This window comes from Rhododendron vialii, chromosome 5a (genome assembly GCF_030253575.1).
Source record: "Rhododendron vialii isolate Sample 1 chromosome 5a, ASM3025357v1".
NCBI lineage: Eukaryota > Viridiplantae > Streptophyta > Magnoliopsida > Ericales > Ericaceae > Rhododendron > Rhododendron vialii.
Window position 1 is genome coordinate 38,560,949 of NC_080561.1, and position 21,724 is coordinate 38,582,672.

The 21,724-nt window shown below is 38.7% G+C and overlaps 2 protein-coding genes across 3 annotated transcripts; both read right to left on the reverse strand.

Annotated features, from left to right (window-relative positions):
- Nucleotides 1-408: 408 nt before the first annotated feature.
- On the reverse strand, nt 409-13,980 carry LOC131325736 (protein NRT1/ PTR FAMILY 5.6-like). 2 transcript variants are annotated; one of them, XM_058358153.1, is made up of 4 exons: nt 13,706-13,980; nt 3,601-3,818; nt 2,400-2,950; nt 409-1,724 (listed from the first exon to the last, which is right to left on the reverse strand). In XM_058358153.1, exons 2-4 carry the CDS (start codon nt 3,739-3,741, stop codon nt 851-853), a joined length of 1,566 nt encoding a protein of 521 aa, XP_058214136.1. In that variant the 5' UTR covers nt 3,742-3,818; nt 13,706-13,980; the 3' UTR covers nt 409-850. The 2 variants fall into 2 exon arrangements, with proteins under 2 accessions (XP_058214136.1, XP_058214135.1); XM_058358152.1 differs by lacking the exon at nt 13,706-13,980 and adding an exon at nt 4,866-5,218.
- Nucleotides 13,981-18,933: 4,953 nt separating this feature from the next.
- On the reverse strand, nt 18,934-21,442 carry LOC131325737 (uncharacterized). The gene is made up of 2 exons (XM_058358154.1): nt 20,990-21,442; nt 18,934-20,292 (listed from the first exon to the last, which is right to left on the reverse strand). The coding sequence occupies exons 1-2, from the start codon at nt 21,344-21,346 to the stop codon at nt 19,351-19,353; spliced, it is 1,299 nt and encodes a 432-aa protein (XP_058214137.1). The 5' UTR covers nt 21,347-21,442; the 3' UTR covers nt 18,934-19,350.
- Between the last annotated feature and the right edge of the window lie 282 nt (nt 21,443-21,724).

Here is a 21,724-nt window from a genome sequence, read left to right on the forward strand (position 1 = left end):
TGGTCATTACGTTTGTTTTTTTGGCATTTTTCTTTTGCTTTTTTGTCCAATTGTTGTCTTCGTCAGTAATTCACCAAAAATTGACACAAAACTAACAAATTCTACGTATTAAGGCCGAAGCACCCTCTCTCTTTTCCTTTTTCTGTTTGTTTGTTCTCTAGAAGTATGTGTATTTGAATTATTTGACACATTATATGATTGAATTTTTTTCCCCCTCCCCATCGCTTCGTTATATTTTGAGGTAAGATTTACCTGTATCACCTAAAAAAAACAATCATCGCGACAACCCAATGCTGAGGCTACTGAGACAGTCATTGTGTTGATGCTAAAATTGATGAAGGAAATTTGATCAGTCCCTAACGCTTTGGAATTTCTCTACTATCTAAATAGTAATTCGATCACAAAACATTTTAACTAAAGCTCCATTGGATTTTAAGAAAAGTAATAGTACTCAAACAGAAATAATGCACCAAGGCCGTAATTGGTTAATAGATTCATGGATGGATTTACCACCAAGATCAGAAACCAACTGATAAAAAACCTAAGAAACAAATTTCTTAGATTCTTCGAAACAAAAAGACCCTCCACAAACATGGTCTTAATTTACAACCCCAAGGGTTTGGCGTAGCGGTCAAGACTCGCAACTTAGGAGTTTGCTCCCTCCTAATGTCTCAGGTTTGAAACCTCCCAGGTGCTATCAACTCCTTTGGAGCCAATCCATACGGAGTTTTGCTCTAGATTAGCCCCCCAGGATTAGTAGAGGTGCGCGTAAGCTGACCTAGACACCTGAGTAATCGGGAAAAAAAGATGGTCTTAATACACAAAACTACAGGACTCCAGACCTTAAGGCTCAAGCCATTGCCCCTGCCTCATCACCGTCATAACAATCGGCTACGGCCACAGCAGCCCTTCCCTGCACATTCTTGTAAGAATACCGCCGGGCCAAGAACACATACACGCACAAGTCCACCGCTGCAATGGCTGCCAAAAGCCAGTAGAAATTATCCAAACGGCTACTATTCAAATCCTTTCCCAACCAACTCTTCCCTCCCTTCTCAGTTACACGGTCCACGACTGTTATCAACAAGCTACTGAGGAAATTTGCCATTCCAATCACACTAAGGTAAAATGCAATGCCTAGGCTTCTCATTGAATCAGGAACTTGGTCATAAAAGTACTCTTGCAATCCCACAATAGTAAATCCATCTCCGAATCCGATTATGAGAAACTGAGGAGCTAACCAGAAGACACTCATTGAATTGGAACCCTTAACCGGATCTTTCTCCACTAGGGTTAACCTCTTTTTTTCAACTAAAGCTGCAACTACCATGGTTACAATTGAAAAGGCCATCCCAATGCCGATTCTCTGGAGAATTTTGAACCCTCTCTCGTTTCCGGTCAAGTTTCTAAGTACTGGTACAAGGATCCTATCGTAGAAGGTGACAGAGATGATCATTCCAATGGCAGCAAGAGAGTAGATAGAGGCCGGAGGCACTTGGAAACTGTGGGTAATCTCGCGGTTAAGTGTGGTGGCTTGTTTGATGAAGAATGTGGAGGTTTGTGCTACGGAAATGCCAAATGGCAAGGCGGCTAGCCAGATGGGAATCATGTTGAGGAGTAGCTTCATTTCCTCGACCTTGGTAACCGTTACAAGTCTCCAAGGATTTTGTTGCTTCTCAGCTGAACTTTGTTCGTTTTCAATGATTGCTGCCTTGTCAAGAAACCTGAAACGCATTAACCAAAGCAATTAATACCATAAAACAAATACATAGAATGAACTTCACCCAGAAAGTAGTGTTCTGAAAGCTGCGCTGGAAGTACTTCTGGATAAGGTCCGCCTAAAACTGGGGTGGAGTATCTGGATTACACAACCCACCCTACATCTGTTATGGAGTAGTAGTATGTGACATTTATAACCCATTAGGGTAGAGGCGGGTAAAAATATGCTCATACTGCTATGTTACTGATTATCTCTTATACAATTATAGTTCAGGGCTTTATATATTCCTTTATGTTTCCTTTAATGTTCTAAAAATCGCTAGGCGCTAGTCGGACGGAAAAGGGGCGTCTACTGCCTAGGCGGGAACTATGCAAACGTTGGACCACCACCTAGCTCCTAGGTGGGGATTAGTCGGCCGACTTTTAGAGCACTCGTTTCCTTTGATACAGCTAGGGGTTGTGAGGTTGGTAAGTTGTTAGAATGTTTAAAACTTAAATAAGCAGTAATCAAAAATCAGATGAGGAACCCATTTAAGTACAATTCTACCCATGCCACCCTGACATGGGCTTCCGTGATATACATGTAAACAAACCACTGGATTCACACATCACTAGAACGTGTTCTGGACATTTTTCAGTAACTTTTTTTCTGATATTGAAATGCTTGTTCAGTAGCTTACTTGAGTTTGTTGGTGTGGTAGAGAAGCCTCCCCTCGATCTTCCGTGACTTCGGAATTACTTCATAAAATTTAGCAGGATTTGAAGGATATGGCAGATTTCTTTTGCTAAAGGCAGCCACAAGAACCTGGAACATGGGGGTAAAGGGACTCCCTGTCGGCTTCCTATACCGATAAACTGACCTTCCAATGCAGAAGATCCCGATACTAACAGCCATTACAGCAGTCAGGACTAAATCTGCAATAGCCCAACTCACATAGTCTTGGACATAAACCACCACTGTCACGCCAAGTAATAAGCCACAGCAGAGGCCAAAGTTCCACCAGTTAAAAAAGGACATCTTTTGGATTCTTTCTTCATGGTGATCATCGTCAAATTGATCGGCTCCAAAGCTTTCCAAAGCGGGTTTATGGCCTCCAGTACCTATGGAGACCAAGTAGATGGCAAGAAAGAAGACCACTTCGTGAATCTTCCTCGGTTCATGGCAAATGCCAGAATCATCACAGGGCTTCAAGCTGGGTACAAGTCTAGACGACGTCAACAGAATCAAACCCTGTTTGCATAAAGAATGAAAAGCATGTAGTTTCCAATTTCAGCAAGAGCTCAACTACTATTGTTTAATCACTAATGGTGTGTTTTTCAAAACTTAAAAATTGACAAAAGCTGACTCAGAAATTCAGAATGCAAAAGCATCAGATTTGATACTTCACAGTTCACAGAATGAGTTTTTCTACTAATTTAGAAATTATTCGCTGATTAAAAAAAACTTATTTACAAATTATTCTCAGCCCAAAAGTAGTTGCAAAATTGTGGCAATATGCTGGCAAATTTACCAAGTTACCGCGATATAAAGTCACCACCACAAAAGCTATCGTAGACACCCTCAAAAGAGAGAATCACAACTCTCGGCCACAGAATGACCCACAATCCTATAACACGCCATAGGAGTTAGGACCCCATAGCTATAGCTTGTATCCCTACCATTACTACTGTTCAAATAAACCAAAATTGCTGCCGCCACCACACGTTCTCATTTTGTTTTACTCCTTTTTGGGCCCAGAAAGGCCCATCTGAAACCTAGAAATGACTTGATAAAGGTTTCCTCATATTACACTAGGAAATGGCCCAATTGAACTTAGGGGATCACCCGTGATAAGGTTAGGAAATGTTCTTTGGAGTGCAATGCAATTCGAGATATATTACCAAGAGATAGACAAAGGATGAGCAGAGAACTGTAGAGAATCTGCCAAGGCAAGCGTCGGCTAAGAACCCTCCCAGCAGAGGCATCATAGTGGTTATGCCAATCCAGTAATTGCAGTTCTTTGCTGCTGTTTTCAGGTCCATATGGATCACCCTGGTGAGATATATGATTAAACTTGATGCTATTCCAAAGTAGCTCAACCTCTCACTGAACTCGATTGCTGCCAACAGAACACAGCCAAAGGAATATCATTTGAGTTTCCAGTTTTAAATTAAGTTGAAAAAATTCTGTTCCATTTACTGGAAATGATTTAGTCTAGTGCATTAACATCAATGGGGCCAGCCACAAGCAATGGATCAAATATCGGCCGATGTGAGAGGGCAATACATATCAGAGCATAGGCCTACGACGCCAATATTTCCTGGTCTATGTATTGTAGATATTAATGTGTATCCCAAGACCACTATTTAGACACTGGTCAGGAGTACTGAGCCAACTGCCAGTGCACATGACCATATGCACTCATTTTTTGTGCTTTTCTTAAGTCTGGTTAGTTCAAAAGGAAATGATGGTTAGGTGCTTTGAGCCTCTTGGGTAGACCCCATTTCAGACCCCACCTTTCATCATTCAAGTTGAGACACAAGGTTGGCAACGTTGTGGCAGGTTATGAACCCCACCATAAAAGCACAACAACAGAAACAGAAACAACAAATCATGCTAGTCTTGTTCAAATCAGGACCCTCCTACATTTTTGTACAAGAGAGAAAGAGAAAAAAGTTAGGTTCCTTAGTAACCATGAATCACTGCAAAGTGATTCCCACTAGCTACCTTTGGTGACGGAAATGTTCCCTCGACCAAAACGGCAAACATACTGAACATAAATATAAACTGATACGCGTACCCAACCACCTATATGTTTTGTGTATACTAGATATAACCACATATCCAAGGGCTAAGATGAAAAATAGACAGAGTGATGCTGCAGAGAAATAACCCTTCGGAGCAAGTAAAAAAGAGAGCACAAATGTCGTGTACAAGCTAATAATCTTTAAGAGAGCCCAAAAAGAAAGTGAACTTCAAAAAAAGGTAGCAAGTGCATCACGCAAGCATAGCATGTGGACTTTTACCATTATTCAGATGCTCAGGAGTTTCTCCATAATGCTAATTGTCAGGAAGTCAAAATCACAAACATAAGGGGAATCCAAGAACAATTTGCGTAATTGTTCGCATGGTCTACTTTGTTACATCATGATATGTCTATTCTTACCTATGATGAAGAGAGAGGCTTTCCAAGCACCGGTGGTGGCGCGGAGAGGAACCCTTCCTTTATGGTCAAAAGAAGAATCATAAACCCATTTCTCCTCTTCCGTGCCAACTGATTCTCCACTCTTGGTTTGCTCCATATTTACTTTCAGACTGTGTTCACTACTTGTCAAGTACGAACAAAGAAAAAGGACAAGAAAAAGGACAAGAAAAGGCTCTCTTCAAGTAGGAACAAGAAAAGGAACCAAAAGGCTCTCTAAATGCTGCCCCGATGATATCTTCAGTGGTGGCAAAGAGTGTGAGCTTTGTGCTTCTTTTATAGGGAGTTTTCCTTTCTTTGGCCACTATATTTACAATACTCTAGGGATGGTAAGAGCCAGGCAAAAAATCTATATTATAAAACAGAGCGGTTTTCCATTGAAAATGTCGATGCATACAAACAGAGCTACCTCTATAACCGTTCGATCGTACTTCCTGTTAACTTTGTATCCGTCGGATCGAATGCATATTTCCTAATTATAAACCTACAATATATATCCTAATTACACGTTTCCTAATAAATCCTAAAATATATCCCTTTTCTTAATTTTGTTCCCTTTTCCGAATTGGAGTAAATCAATTGACCCTGTTCAATAATGTAAATGTTTCGAAATGTTTCTCTGTTTCCTTTTCCAATTGATTTCTACAACTCATCACCACGTCTCTCTCTCTCTCTCTCTCTCTCTCTCTCTCTCTCTCTCTCTCTCTCTCTCTCTCTCTCTCTCTCTCTCTCTCTCTCTCTCTCTCTCTCTGGTTCAAATGCAGCACCTTTCGGAAGTTACCACAACCATCGCCACCAACACCATCGTACATGTAAAATCCTGATTTTTTTTAAATTATAGTCACGTGATCCAAATAGGAACTCGACACTCTAATTTAATTCTAATAGTAAGTTAGGCTACGTGAAGTGTATCGTGGTATAAAAAAATGTGGATTTCAATTTATTTCATAAAACTGTGGGACAATTAAGTTACATCTGATACACGATACGAATTACATGACGTTGAAATCTTCCGTTTAATATTGGACACCGCTGTGATAATCCTCATATTTTTATTAGTCTATGTTGAATTTTTGGGATTTTTCAGAGACTAGAATTCAGACGCGTTCGGACAAAGTTTGCGTCCCGTTAACGCGAAGTATGACATGTCAATAAGAGAAGGTATTATGACGTGTCAATAAGAGAAGGTAATAGGTGTACTTTTTTTTACCTTCTTCACCTATATCACCACCGCTATATATATATATTACCATTAGGAGTAATTAGCAAACAAAGCTACTGTTTCTTATGGTAAAGACAAACAAAGCTAAAGAATAAAAAGGAAACGGTAAAAAGAGAGAGGGGGGACATCCTGTACCTCTACTCTCATCTGATTTCACCGGTTGCCGTTCCGACCAAATTCATCAGGGGAAATCCTACTGTCTCTTATGGTAATCTCTCATTGACTCACTAATTTACTTACAAACGTGTATTAGAATATGTGTATTGGAGGAAGTTGAGTTGAGGCAAATCACATACAACCACACACTCACGCACAGAGCACCTCTCTTTCTCGCGCAAGAACTTTACCGCACCCGACGTGCCAAAGAACTTAATTAAAGAGTAAAACTACTCCTTCCGGCAAAGAGTTCCGACTCCGGACTCGCCGCCACAACTCTATTTTAGTTTAAAGTAATCGTACGAGGATGGTTTATTATGAATTTGGGTGTCCGAATTGATTACCCAATCTTTGTTGGCCACCGATGCCGGAAATATAAAAACCGACTGAATTCCTGAAACAAATTTTTGGGGCCTTCTAGAAATCCCATTTAAATTCCTACTTAATTGAAGAAGACACAATTTAACTCTAGCTTGTAGTAAGACTCCGAGTTTGGATCATGGAAAAATAGTCCTCAAATTGTGAACTGTATCCTAAGATGGGTTGCAAGATTGATGCCCAAAACTAGCCATAAAAATGATATTACTCTAGTTTTAGCAAAGTTGGTAGTAAAGGTGATTTTGTAAGTAATTGTCGTGATAATTATGTGTTTAGGTGCAAGTACTGTGGAGCGAAGTGATCGCGTGTTAAAGTTAAACGCTACTTTTTGGTGAGTTGCGCATACCTTGATTACATGTATTTTTCTGAATTTTGGGATAAAATGCCATTGCTTGTTTTTGCTGAAAAGTGTGGAATTCGATTCTCTTACTTGATTTAATTGGTGATGTTGAGTAAAATACATGTGATAGCCTGTTTATTAAATCTTTAGTGTTACAGTTAATCTAGACCCTGGCAATACGTTTTGGGAACTTGAATTTCACTTCTTGTTAGTACATGCTTGTGATAATATGAATCATTCGAACGATGTCTCGAGCGCTAGGGAACATGTAAAGAAACTAGTGGCGTGAAGTAATAAGGTATGAGATGCAGCCAGGCATTACCGGGTAACGATATCTTACCACTCTTCAATGGGGTCGCTCCCCAACCGACTGACAAAAATACCGTTGAATGCTATTATCGCTCAAAAGTGAAAAACTTGAAAGAGAAATGAAATGAAAAGGGTCCATCTCTTGGACCGAAGAAATGAGCTTTCGGACAAAAATGCTTGTACTTGATGGTCAAAGAAATATTTGAATTGTTGCTTTGAACTGTTTTATAATGTGGGGTATTTCCATGGTCAAACTTGTAATTTTGGTATACGTTTCTCACCCGAGCTTCGACTTATGAAAACCTTATCTAATTTTTCAGGTTAAGGTAGATAGCAAGTTGTGGGCCGATTGAAGTGTTAGAATAACTGTGGAGAATCAAGTGGTGTCTAATGGTTTGTATTTATTATACTTGTACACTTAGAAGCTTTGGGATTATATTATTTATTCTATGCTTCCGCATACTTTGCTTATGTGCTTTTAATGACAATGAAGCGAGAAATCCCTAAACTAGAATATGAGCAGGCCTTTGGCGGCTTAACACTCGCTTGGCTAGTCACGACTTCCAATGTAGGTTTTGGATCGTGACAGTACACCACCACAAACTACCGTCGTCAGCAACAACAGCCACAAGTCCTTCATCGTCGATTGTTTTCTCAATTAGGTTTCTTTCTTTATAGATTTTTTTTCTCGATTTCTCTTCTAAATTCTAAATAATTTCCTATTTGATTCCTACCAACTGTAATTTTTTGGGAGCTTTTGTAGTAATCTGCAAAAAAGGTTTGATTCACTTAAAAATACCCAAAAAGAAGGTTTGATTCAATTAAAAATTCCCAAATGTAAGTTTTGATATGATAAGTTCAACCTTTTCTTATGGGTATTGCGTTGTTTTATTTTGAGTTGAGTTGTGTTGGTTTCATTAGGGATTTATTTTGACCACAGTACATATTTACTCAAAGCATTCCTCTCTCATTTACCCGTCTGTGTTTACCAACGTTGGCTCCTCCACAACCGGAGCCATAGACCACAGCTCCGAAGAGTAACTATTGTGGTATCTATAGCATTTTTTACTTATTCGTTGAATCTCACATTCTCTCTATTTATCTCACTGTTTGTCTAATTTTGAGTTTTGTTTCATTTTCTTTTTAGCTTGGAAGGCACTCTACTGATGGTGGGAAAGCTATTTCATCGTAAGTGTTTATTGTTCAATTAAAGAGGGTTAATAACTCTTACAAAAATGTTATATCCTTACCCTTTTTTTCAATAGGCAAGTTTCACGACCTCTCTCTACGTTGATTTACCTTCGACAGAGTGCACAGATTTAGCGGCGGCATTATCCGTGAGGTTTGTGCCCGAGTTCTCTAACTCCCTCACTCAATCCCTCTCTGCAACAAAGTTGTCCATGGAAAAATCACTCACACTAGATCGATCCATTTGTATACGTCGTACAATACCTCACTACCTCACTGTTATATACTCCATCAATTTTCTTAAACTCGGATCTAAATGCAAAATATACAAGTAAAAAAGTGACTTTCCGGATTTTTTACTACCCTTCGAGACTTTTCGTTACCTTTAACTCATATTGTTGCGCCGATTAAAAAAAATGCTAAATACACATTCTATTCTTTGTCCACCAGAAACGAATGGAATCTCTTAGTTTGGTGATATTTGCTTATGTACTGTTTCTTGAGTGGTACTTAAACATAATTCTTTTGCAAGTGTGTTGGGTTTTTCATAAATGAAAATAAGTTTTCCTTTGATAAAAAATAAAAAACTACAATCATGGGTTGTATTGAGAACGACCAGATATGTATTTGGATTCACATTACTCTCCAAAAGGACACAGTTTCAAAAACAAAAATGGAAACGGGAAACGAGGCATTATAACCAACGACCTATATCCCAAATTTTATTTTCTGTTTCGTTTTACTACCTGTTAGTATTCCCATGACATATTTGCTTATGTTTGAAGTATTTTTATTACAACTTTTATATATTTTTAAAGAGTGTTTTGAATTGATGTGTGCCACGATTATTTATGTAGTTGATTAGATAAACTATGTTTAAAACATATTTAACTATTAGTCGGCTTGGTTGGCGAGGTGATTAGCAACATTCATTTGAAATAGGGAATTTTTTTCAAGTACTATTATGCATTATGTAGTCACCATGAAAAGAGTTCATGCATGTTAACCCTAATATAACTTAGGATCGATGTATAGCACGGGTTGTTGTGTAGTTCGAATTTTGAGATTGAGGTCTTGGCCTTCAAGAGGTTAGAGAAACAACTGAATAATTTGTTGAATACCAAATTCGAGCCGTGCCTTCAGGCACGAGCATGCACTAGTTAAAGTAGTCTTATTCCTTCCAACTTAATAATATTTGCAATGATTGTAATAGAGATAAAGTAGTCTTATTCCTTCCACCACATGTCATTAGTGGCAGTCCTCAAAAGGGAATAGCATTTGAGTGAATTATAGTTTTTCCAATAAGACTAAATTTGAAAAAATGGCTAAATTAAGTTATATATCCATGTTCAATTGAAAAAGCATGATACTTGCATATGGTCCTTATGCTGTGCCATAAACTTTTTTTTGTTTTTTTTTTTTAACATGTATCAATCAAAATTTGGCGCATGTTGTTTGATAACTATTTACAAGGTATCTCCGTTTTAGAGCAATTATTTTTGCATCTTTACGACCTGCATGCCTAATATATTAAAAAAAAATTGATAAAAATATCAATTTCAACTTTTTTATTGGATTTCCCTTTCCCATCTCCCCCTTTTTAATAAAATTTTTCCTATCAAATATATATATATATCAATTTCAATATATTTACTGAAGTTTGTGACATGCTTAGTCTTATCTTTCATATAGCCAGTACCAAGTCCAGAAAAGAGAGAAGGATTGTGTGTTCAGTAGCCTCACAGCCCACATGTAACATAATATGTAGCTTGTGTCAGATTCAAATCTGATTGCTTGGATTTTAAATACATACATACATATATATACACCACGGATCCAATGAGGGATTCCTTACCGGTCTACCCATGCGGACCTCCCATTTCCTGAGCAAATTTCGATAATCCGAGCCGCTCAAAATGTGCAGAACATGATTTTAAGGATACTTGATAGAAATTGGCAAAAAAAATGACTGAAAATGGCTTGATTTGAGCAGTTTTTTACTAAACCGTTCAATGAAAACTGCTCCGATCAAGCCCTTTCCGGTCTTTTTTTTTGCTGATTTATCGCAAGTACCTTTAAAATCACGTTCTGATCACTTTGAGCGGCTCAGATCATCGAAATTTCATCGGAAAAGCAAGGTCCGCACGGTAAAACCGTGCTAGATCCCTCACCGGATAAGGACCGCATATATACATATCCAAATCTCTTTACAAACGATCGATCTACAGATAACCATCAAAAAGGTTATTACTTTTCTGTAGCCACTTTCCCTACACGTTTAGGTTTTATTCTTTTATAGCTTTCTCAATCTCAGAACTGGGGAATTCAAATAATTCCAAGCGCATTGCAAAAAGAGAAGAAAAGAATATCATAAGATAGATGTAATGCATGATCATCTAGAGGCAGATTTCTGTTCAAGACGATTAAAATATTTAAGTGGTGCCGAAAGCTTATGGATTTCCTTGAAAAGGCAAAGTAAAGATACTAGTGAAAAGATAAGTGAAATGAAATGGTACTGGTAAAAGCTCAATTATTGTGATGGTTACGGGGCCAATTTTCCAACTTCTGACAAAAATAAAAACCCAACTACTCATAAAATAATCAAGCTATTTTATGCTCCATAATGGTTGGAGAGAACAGCCCTAATACTAATCTAGCCGATCTCATGTTTTGCTTTGCTTTGCTTTGTTGACCATCAGAATAATTTATCTCCTACCTTTAAAGATCATGTTTTGCTTTCTTTAAAGATCTCCAAAGATTATTCAACTCTGCAATCAGTCTCAACAATGCTACCGACGACTGACACTAGGTTCAAATTCATTGTTAGGCTAGTGGTGTTTCAGTGACTTTAGCAATGAAGTGCATAACTTTTTTCATGGTGGTTAGAGCACTCTCCACACTTGATCATGAACACACCAATTGGTAGGATTCCCAGTGTTTTTGCCATCATTACATTTAGAGATGTATATCTAAAAACAAGTTACGAACGTACGCATGCATATCTGCATATTTAGAAACGTATTTAAATACTAATTCAATCATAGTAGTCCAAATATACGTGTACTATCTAAATTAAGTTGTTGTTCATGGAGCATTTTAGTAGGGGGAGGGGGGTATCAAACACTTAAAGTTATGGGTACCCGTGTGCACCTCCCCTTTCCCGATCGAATTTCGATGATCCGAGTCGCTCAATGTGTCCATAATGTGATTTTAAGGGTACCTACGAGAAATCGGCAAAAAAAAAACACCGGGAAGGACTTGATTTGAGCAGTTTTTTATTGAACCGTTCAATAATATACAAACAAAAACTGTTCGGATGAAGCCCTTCCCGATCATTTTTTTTTCCGATTTATCGCATGTATCCTTAAAATCACGTTCTAATCACATTGAGCGACTCGGATTATCAAAAAAGATCTCCCCTCTCTTTACCACTAGGCTACCCACCCTTTGGTGTATATTGGTCTAATAAATATATTTATTATATAAAATCAATCAGTCCGGATCTCCTAAATATATGTATATTGAATTATATATATATATATATATATATATATATATATATATATATATATATATACACACATATATATATATGTACACACACACACACACACACACACACACTCCGGATCTCCTAAGGGATCCCGCACGGCCTTACCGTGCGGGACTCCCCTTTCCCGATCGAATTACGACGATCCGAGCCGCTCAAAGTGATCAGAACGTGATTTTAAGGGTACTCGCGAGAAATCAGAAAAAAAATGATCTGGAAGAGCTTCATCCGAATAGTTTTTTATTGAACGGTTCAGTAAAAAACTATTCGAATCAAGCCCTTCCCGATCATTTTTTTTGCCGATTTCTCGCAGATACCCTTAAAATCACGTTCTGCACACTTTGAGCCGCTCGGATCGTCTCAATTCAATCGGAAAAGGGGAGTCCCGCACGGTAAGACCGTGCAGGATCCCTCATCGGATCCCGAGTGTGTGTGTGTATGTGTGTGTGTGTGTGTGTGTTTATATATATATATATATATATATATATATATATAAACTGTTTTTATAGGCTTAATTATGTTTTTATGGGTTTTTTTATGTATTAGGCTCAAAATTGATCAGTTTTTTGTTGGGCCTAAAAAAGGGGTTGAATTATAAATTTTTGGTTGATATTTTGTAGATTGAATTGTGGATTTTTTGATGTGTTGTGCCCAAAATATGGCCCATAAATGAAAACCGGATAAACCGAGCCAAAACCGATTGAGCCGATCGAAACTGGACCATATTATCTCAACCGGTTCCGGTTTCTAACAATCTCAAACCGGATAGCCGGTTTCAACTGAAAAATACGCCAAAACCGGTCGAAACCGGACCGGTAGCACCCGTAACTATCGTCGGTGAATCTTGTTAGTTGTTTTCTCCCTTATCTTGGATTCCAATGGTAATTGCTATTGTTCATTGGCTCGTGTGTTTTTCTTTTATTTCTTTCATGGTTCCTCTTTTCCTTGACAAATGGAATGAAACGTTGGCAGACCCTTTTCTCAATTGAAGGGATAGACTTCTAATGGACAAACCATATATAGATTGCTGTGACTATTTGATCCAATTGTCATCTTTAGTCCTAGGATAGAGCGAATACCTGACCCTACGAAATAGTGTGTAGATGACAAACCTGTAGAACTCAAGTGCCTTTAGGGGCTGCAATAGCCCTTTCACAAAAATAAAAAACGATCCTAGTACCAAACAAGGCCCAACGCTGATAACAGAACCTGGAGAAAAATAATCCAATCGAAAAGCAGCACCCCTTGTTCTTAAGGGTTACCTCAATCACGATGTATTGGATGGGTCCTCACTACAGAGCTTCAATCAGATTGACAGTACCTGGTGCTAAATACCTAAGGTGGAAATTATTTTTGCAACAAGAACAAACGTGATAGGAAACATTAACTTGTATTGCAAATTCGCACAAGGATGATTATCCATAAGATCAAAAAAATGAAAATGTAGAGAATAACTAGATCAATCATAGGCACAAAGCTAAACACAACTGCAAACTTTCATAATCATGTGTCCTTTCATAAAAGTACCAATGACATTCCAAAAAAATGTTTCTGTCCTCGTCGATCCTCAAAATTATTCATCAGTGTGCACCTACCCTGCATATATCGGTGTCAAAAGGTATTGAGTACTCTTTCTTTAAAATCAAATGCCAATCACATACCTTCATGGATGCTTTCCAAGAAAAGGTGAACAATGTACTTTCTGCTGAGCTTCCTGTTGCTCCATTGGGTCCTTATCTCCTTATCTTCAAGCACTTACATAGTTACATCCAATTATCTTGCACTATACTTGGAAATGGACCATTATATCTAGAAGATCACTAGACATTGAATGATGCCCACAAAAGTATTTGATTGTTGAGCCTGAATCACCTTTAATCTGTACGCGGAAACTATTCTTTGGGTTATCTTCAACTGTTGATACCCATGACTAGCTTTGGGTTATCTTCAAATGTTGAAACTATTCTTTGGCGATGTAGGACTTCACTTCACACCCTACCTCATGCGCAGTGTTCTCACTCGGCAGCACCTGCCGCGTGCAGACTAGAGACACGCACCCTGCCCATCCCTAGTACCTAGCTCTGATACCATATTACACGGTCTTGGGTAGAACTCAACCCCAAAAGCTAGTTTTTGAAGTCATGGTGCCCTCACACTTATGTTCTTCATATTACCTTGGTACCCAGGCGATGTAGAACTGCGCTTCACAGCAATACCACTTCTATAATCTTGACCCCACAGCATGCACAAAAAGCAAGTAGCACTACGCACCATTTTAAAGATCATAACAACAAAGACACCTGATTTTACATCTATTCAACAACATGTGATTGCCTTCTATTACAACTCACACTGTGCGACAGTAACATGGGTTGACAATTTCTAACCACACAATAATTCTCTAACACGTTGCTACTTATCCCTTTTTTGAGAAACCACAAATCCCTGAACTACGGTTGTAATCCATGAAAATATAGTATAGTCCACTAAGATTCATTTGAGGGTATTATGGGTGCAACAGTTCACTGCCCACTTATCACGCTTGAGTCAAGCTGCGAAGACACTCAATGATCAAGGTCGACTTTCTAAATGATAAAGGAAGACTCTTGAGAAATAATAAAAGAACGGAAAAGGAATTTCAGTGCTTGTCGACTTGATTGACATTGACTTGGCCTAACTGATAAACGAGAACCAGGTGCAAAAGGTTGAAGCACATTATCTGATCTTCGATTCGACATGACAAACAGAAATGGCAGACTCGCCTTTTGAACCTAATACCGGTAGGATAAAAGAATGAAAACTGGGTGTCCATCCCAGCAAGGGAAGGAAGAGAATCCAGGAGCAAAAAAGGACCTGTTATGACATAAATTCAGGCAATTACGTCTTCTCATGGAAAGGCAAATGATAAAGACACGTAAAATACAGCATGCCTTAGAGGAGTAAATTATCCTACCTTCTATACTCATTTATTTCCTTTTTTGATAATCAGTAAATTCTGTACAAAAGGCATCAAGGGATGCCACGCATGTACAAAAGAAAGCCGAGGACAAAAAGGTCCAATACTCCAAAAGTACGTATCACATCAAGATATCATTTTAAGGGTAGGATCACATACTAGAAAGGAAAAGACTCTTAAGCCTAAACATAGGCCTCCCCACCCCATCACAATAACTACTATTCTGCTCTCTCCAAATAAGCCACTTCAAGCAAAGCGGGATTAAAATCCAGATCTCCCATCTTCGTCTATCCACTCTAGCCCCGAACCATTCTTGAATCAACTCTACCATTGAACATGGAAAAACCCACGACTTATTCTATCATACAAGCACTGTGGCCCAAACCTAGCTTCTATAATCAAATTCGTCATCTACATTGTTGATAGGTTACCACTCTTAAGCGGTTAGGAATGGGTCCAACTAACTATTCATCACCCTCACCCGTGTGCAATCCTATATTGGATGTGCAGATGCAAACAAACATCCCAATGGAGAAGCAGGATGTATATGGGAAACAGATGCAAAAGACGACACATGAATCCAAGACCTCCCCAAACTGGAGCTCCACAGGTCACTCACTAGTACCAAAAGCTCAAACTGCTAGGGAATAAACCCAATAACACGTATCAAGCTATTCTGTAATTAATTTGATCATCAACTAGTATACAAAAGTAAAATAAACAAATAGAAGAATCTGAATGACATGCAGGAAATCCACATACCATATCTGCGTAGATATGTTATGAAATAAATTGAATAGCAACTTCATGGAAGCACCCTGGATCAGCTAATTTAATTCTCTTTTCTTCTTGGTGAGTAAATTCTTTGACCCATATCTGTTTAAATCCTTCAAACATATTTTGCACAAATATTTGTGACAGCAAATTAAACACGGAAGCAACTTTAGATGTGAAGCCATACTTTTATGTTTATTTATTTACTGATTTAATTGTGTGTGTTTTCCCCTTTGCTCTTCCTTTTCCTCCCTTTTCCTTCCTGGTGGTTAAATCATTGGGGTGGGGGATTGGGTTTGGCTCCGGTGGATTGGGAGTGGTTTGTTCTGAAGCCACTTTCAACATGCTGAGGTTGTGCCATAACTGTTGTTGCTGGAGCCTTAACACTAGAGATCCAAGTCAATTCACCTACCTCCAATTGCAGCAAGAAGCCTAAACCTATAGACTCAAGTTTTTCCAGCAGGTTAGGAACAGGATAAAGGGTAATAGGGCCAATAGGCAACAACTTACATCTCTAACCTCTCTAAGGTTGAAAGGGGAGGAAGAAAAATTTGCAAGCATCTAGTGGTACTTCAAAGGAAACAGAAGTTAGGATTGTATTCCAGAAACACATAAATCAATTCAAAAATGTGCATGATGATGTTGATCTTGTGACTGTTAACTTCCCTTCTATTTGTTGTGGATGACCTATTTCTACAGGAATAACTTCATTCATCTGCTGGGCCACAATGCCAACATTTTCAGAATTGAACTGTCGACACAGAATCTTAAATCTCATTAGCTGAATAAAGAAGATAAAACTGATCTACAGAACCGAAAATTCTCACACATCACAGACCATCCGAAGATAAAAGCAAGTATCAATCAAAGTCCCCGTCAATGTAATTGTGTAAATGCACATCATGCTACCGCAAACATTAAAGAGCTTCTGCTGCCTTATATTAAAGCCATGGATGCCCACTTACCAGGCTCCAGCAAACATGTGGATGTCCACTGCACCAATCCGATTTAATAATAGGGCTATATCATCTTTATGCTCCCGCTCCTTATTGAGAAGCAATCAATATCAAAAAAGAAATGTCACTTATAACTGTACAAACATCAGTCTATCATTCCCTTGATTCTAACCTCCCAAATCTTAGTCTTGGGCTTATTCATGCCTCCCAAACTTCGTATTGTGATATCACTACAACCTATGTACCAACATTGATAGAGTTGAACAATTTGGCCTGAAGCTTTTCCCATTTTCGTTTGTTAGAATGCTTCAAATTTAAAAAAGCTTCATAGTTCATTTGTTAGACAAACCAATACTTTCTCATGTCTCAAGCAACTTAATCCTCGTCATCATTCCCCACATTCAGTCTGCGAACCATATTTTGTGTAACTCACTCTTCATTCTATTCTAAGTGTTTATCTCTAACGCTTGTAGATCATGCTTTATTACCTTTTTGATAGGTATATTACGAGACATGATTGTTTGTCTCTTTAGTAGTTCTTATCAACTAAAGAACCAAATGTCTAAAAAACCAAATTTAGGAACCAATGAGAGATTTTGAAGCTTGCCAACATACCACCAAGCAAAGTGGCCATAAAACTTACAGGAAAAGTGTAACCACTTGAAGTCAAAGTCATACATAAAATTACTTGAGCATCTTAATATGCATACCTAACTTTGGTCCCATTAAGCCCACAAAGAGGTAGGCATGATTGGCCAAAGAGATATGGGCCAAACATACTCATGCTATGTGATCTGCTGAAAGGAGGTTATGCCTACCACCCCCTTACAATAGAATAGTAAATATGGTGATGTTTCGCCAACTGAAGTGGAATTAAAAATGAACCAAACCAAGCCTTATATCCCAATCACTTGGGATCTGCTACATAAATCTTTTTCCCCCATTGAGCTTTGTCAATAGCCACTTGTTCACACAAACCTACTATACTCATATTGTAGCACACCAAGACATCTAATGTCAATTTAGGTTTACCTCTCCCCGTAGCATTATTATCTAAAGCTATCTTATCCGATCTTTTAACTACTGCATCTCCTGGTCTACGATAGACATGCCCAAACCACCTTAGCCTATTTTCCCTTAACTTCTCTTCTATGGGTGCTACACCTACCATCTCACGAACCATTTCATTTCTAATCCTGTCTCGTCTAGTCTTATCACACATCCACCTCAACATTCTCATTTCCGCTACACTCATCTTGTTCACATGTTTTTTAATAGGCCAACATTCTATCTTGTAAAACATCGCTAGTCTGATGGCAATTCTATAGAATTTTCTCTTCAATTTTATGAGTACCCTCTTGTCACACAGTACACCAGTAGCGCTCCTCGCTCCTCCACTTGAGCCACCCCACTTGGATCCTATGAGTCACATCAATGGCAATCTCTCCATCTCTACTAATAATTGAGCCTAAGTACCTAAATGATCACTCTTAGGTATCTCCTGGTCTTGGATCATCACTATTTCTTCGTGCGCACTGCTAGTACCACTAAACTTGCACACCATATATTCAATTTTACTCCTACTTATCCAAAAACCCTTTGACTCTAATGCTTCCCTCCAAATTTTTAGTTTCGTATTAACACCTCTAGCGGTTTCATCTACGAGGACAATGTCATCTGCAAACATCATATACCATGTGATATCCTCCTGAAATTGTTTAGTCAATTCATCCATAACTAAGGCAAAGAGGTACTGGCTCAAGGCTGACCCTTGATGCAATTTTACAGTGATTGGAAATTCACTCGTTTGCCCTATTGGTGATCAAATAGTAGTGACGGCACCTTCATACATATCGCTAATCACCTCGATATACCCTTTGGTCACTCTCTTTCTCTCCAGAACCCACCATATGATGTCTCTAGGCACTCTATCATAAGCCTTTTCTAAGTCTATGAAAACTATGGAGATCCTTCTTCTTTGCTCTGTGTTTTTCTACCATTCTCCCTAATAGGTAGATAGCTTACATGGTTGATCTTCCCCTCCTTTTTGAGAGCTCTTGCGGTTTTGGCTACAAACTGGTGACTCCAATTCTGTTTACAGGTTTTGCATAGCACCACTGGACAAAATATTGTAGACCTGGCCGTTTTGTCTTACATAGGACCGGAATAATGTAATGGCTTGTCAATTGAAAGAGAAAGCAAATAGAAACAACTTTAGCCCTTTCTATATTTTCATTCAATATCAGAATATCTTCATAATTTTCTGACTCAAGAAAACAAGACTGTACATTGCATAAATATGTTAACAGTGCAGTAATTATACACATCTAATGATTTAGGACAGTGATGATTATTACCTGACCAACTTCCAAACCATGAAATCTAATCTACTTCCTGTACCAAATGAGAAAGACTCAAATCATTTCACTTCGGACTCTAGGAGCTCCAAATCAAGAAATGGAAAAGAGCCGCAAAATGTTCCTGCATTCTCATCACACAGTTCCTGAGGAGTTACAATCTAGAAACAGTTCCTGAGGAGTTACAATCTAGAAACACAATGTATCTGACTTTCTTCATTGTTTAGCTACATTTAGTATACCAGTGATTTGAGTCACGTTTTTCACTTCTCTGCTTGAAACCCATAACTCCCATCATGTTGTAGACTCATATCAAAAACTTCCGAATTTGGCTCTCTCGATTTCTGCCAACCTCTGCCCCTAGTAAACCGATTATTACCCCCACGCCTTGCTGGAGTCTCCCTTCTTTGTTTCCCATCAGTACCAACTCCACCCAAAACAAAACCATTCAAATTGTTTGAATTTTCAAATCCAGACACTATCTTTTTCCCCTTCTTCCTCAAACCATCATCTTGTAAACTCATATCAAACACTTCCGAACTTGGCCCTCTCAATTTTTGTGAACCTCTGCCCCTATTAGGCCGAGTATTACCCGTACGCCTAGCTGGAGTCTCCTTTCTTTGTTCCCCGTCAACACCAACTCCTCCCGGAACCAAACCATACAAAGCATTCAGATTTCGAACCCCATACCTTATCCTTTTCCCCTTCTTCCTCAAACCATCATCTTCAAAACTCATATCAGATGCTTCCGAATTTGGCACTCTCAATTTCTGTGAACCTCTGCCCCTAATTGGCTGATTATTACCAGTACACCTAGCTAAAGTCTCAGTTCTTTGTTCCCCATCACCACCTACTTCTCCCGAAATGAAACCATTCAGACCGTCCAGATTTTCACCCCCGGACCTTATCCTTTTACCCTTAATCCTCAATTTACCATTAGAACTATTGAGAGTCCCATTCACTATCAACCCATTTCTTCCGTTACCATTTACAGACTCCGAAATCGAACCAGGCTGATACAAATTGCCAACATCATCCAAATCCTTATCAACTTTCCCATAGGGCTTAATACTATGAATAACACCTTTCGGAAAAAACCTCGCCGAGGGGACTTCATCGACGGGGCTCAACACCTGGGGCCCATCCTTTTCCGACCACATATCAAAACCACCAGGCTTCTGGAACCTATCAGCCAAAACCTTCACCTGTGTAAAAAGTTGGTAGTTAGTTACGTAGTTAGTTGTAACTTTAGTTAGAAGTTTTTTAGCAACTGAACCATAGTTAGATGGCAGTTTTAGCTAGAGTTAGGTAGTTAAATATCTGTTCATCCCCTGTAATTCACTCAATCACTTAAAATGAGATGAAGGCTAGCTTTGAACTAAATTTATCATAGGATCATTCGTCCTAAAAATTTTGTCAGGAATCTACAAAAAAGTGAAACATATTTGACAAAATAATTACTCCCTCCGTCCCCAAATTTATCCAGTCCGGAAAACGAGAACTCAGAAGAATGCATGATTTTTCAAAAAAAAAACTTTCTTTTTTTAACCAATAATTCATTGAAAGTATCCGGTAACATGTGGAAAAAGTTATGATTTTAAAAAAATGCATTCTTTCTAAGTTAAATTTTAGGGTCATAAATTTCTATTTTTCGGTTCAACACCAACCAATATTCCAAAAAAATCCGACGCGAAACTACTAAAACTAAAAAATTTCTCTATAAAAAACAGCGGGGAGTGATTTTCACGAATGCAGTTATAAACTATTGTACTTTTACATAGCTAAAAGACAGAAGGGGGAATGCAGTTATTAAAAAAAAGGGGTGCAAAAATCAATCACCAAACCAATTTCATAATAAATTTAGTCCAAACCACCGAAATTCAATTCGATATTCAATTCAACCTGCTCATCGGCGGCGACGGAGAAGAGCTTCGGGGCCTGCTTGACGACCTCCCACGGCCGCTCAAGCTCGGACACGGCGGCCTTGAGCTCGGCCCTCTTGCGCATCTCGTAGATCTGTCGCTCGCGCGCAAGGCGTGCCTTCAGTAACTGCTTGGCTTTGTTCGCCTGCATGCGCTTCCACTGCCACTTCGACACGCCGCCGGGGAAGGTCCTGGGTCCGCCGCCCATGCGAATCATCGTTGGTCGGCGTGTGGTGGTGGTGGTGTGGAGGGAGAGGTGGGAGAGTTTTCTGGTGAGGAAGAGGTGTTCGGTGGGGCCGGATAAGAAGATAGGTGATGGTGAGATTGAGAGAGACATTTTTGGTTTGGTTTTCTCGAGTGTGCCCTAATTCTGGAGTTGCAGACAGTACTGGAGGGATGAGAGAGAGGACGAAGTGATGAGTGACTGAGGTTGAGCGGTTCGGTTTACCTTTTTCTATTCCGGTTGTTTTGTTGTGTGTGTTGGACCGGGTAAATTGGAGGGAAAATGTAGAAAATAAAAAAAGATTTATTTAGGCTGTGATTGAAAAAGTTTTTATTTCCAATTTTTTTTTTTTTTGTTTCCGATAATTTTTTGAAATAGGCACCATAAACATGTTTGTGTTACTGTTTTTTTGTTTAAAAATACATAATCAATTCTATTAGTTTACAAAAATCTAGAAACACAAAAATTGTGTTTTCATTTGTTTTGTTCGGC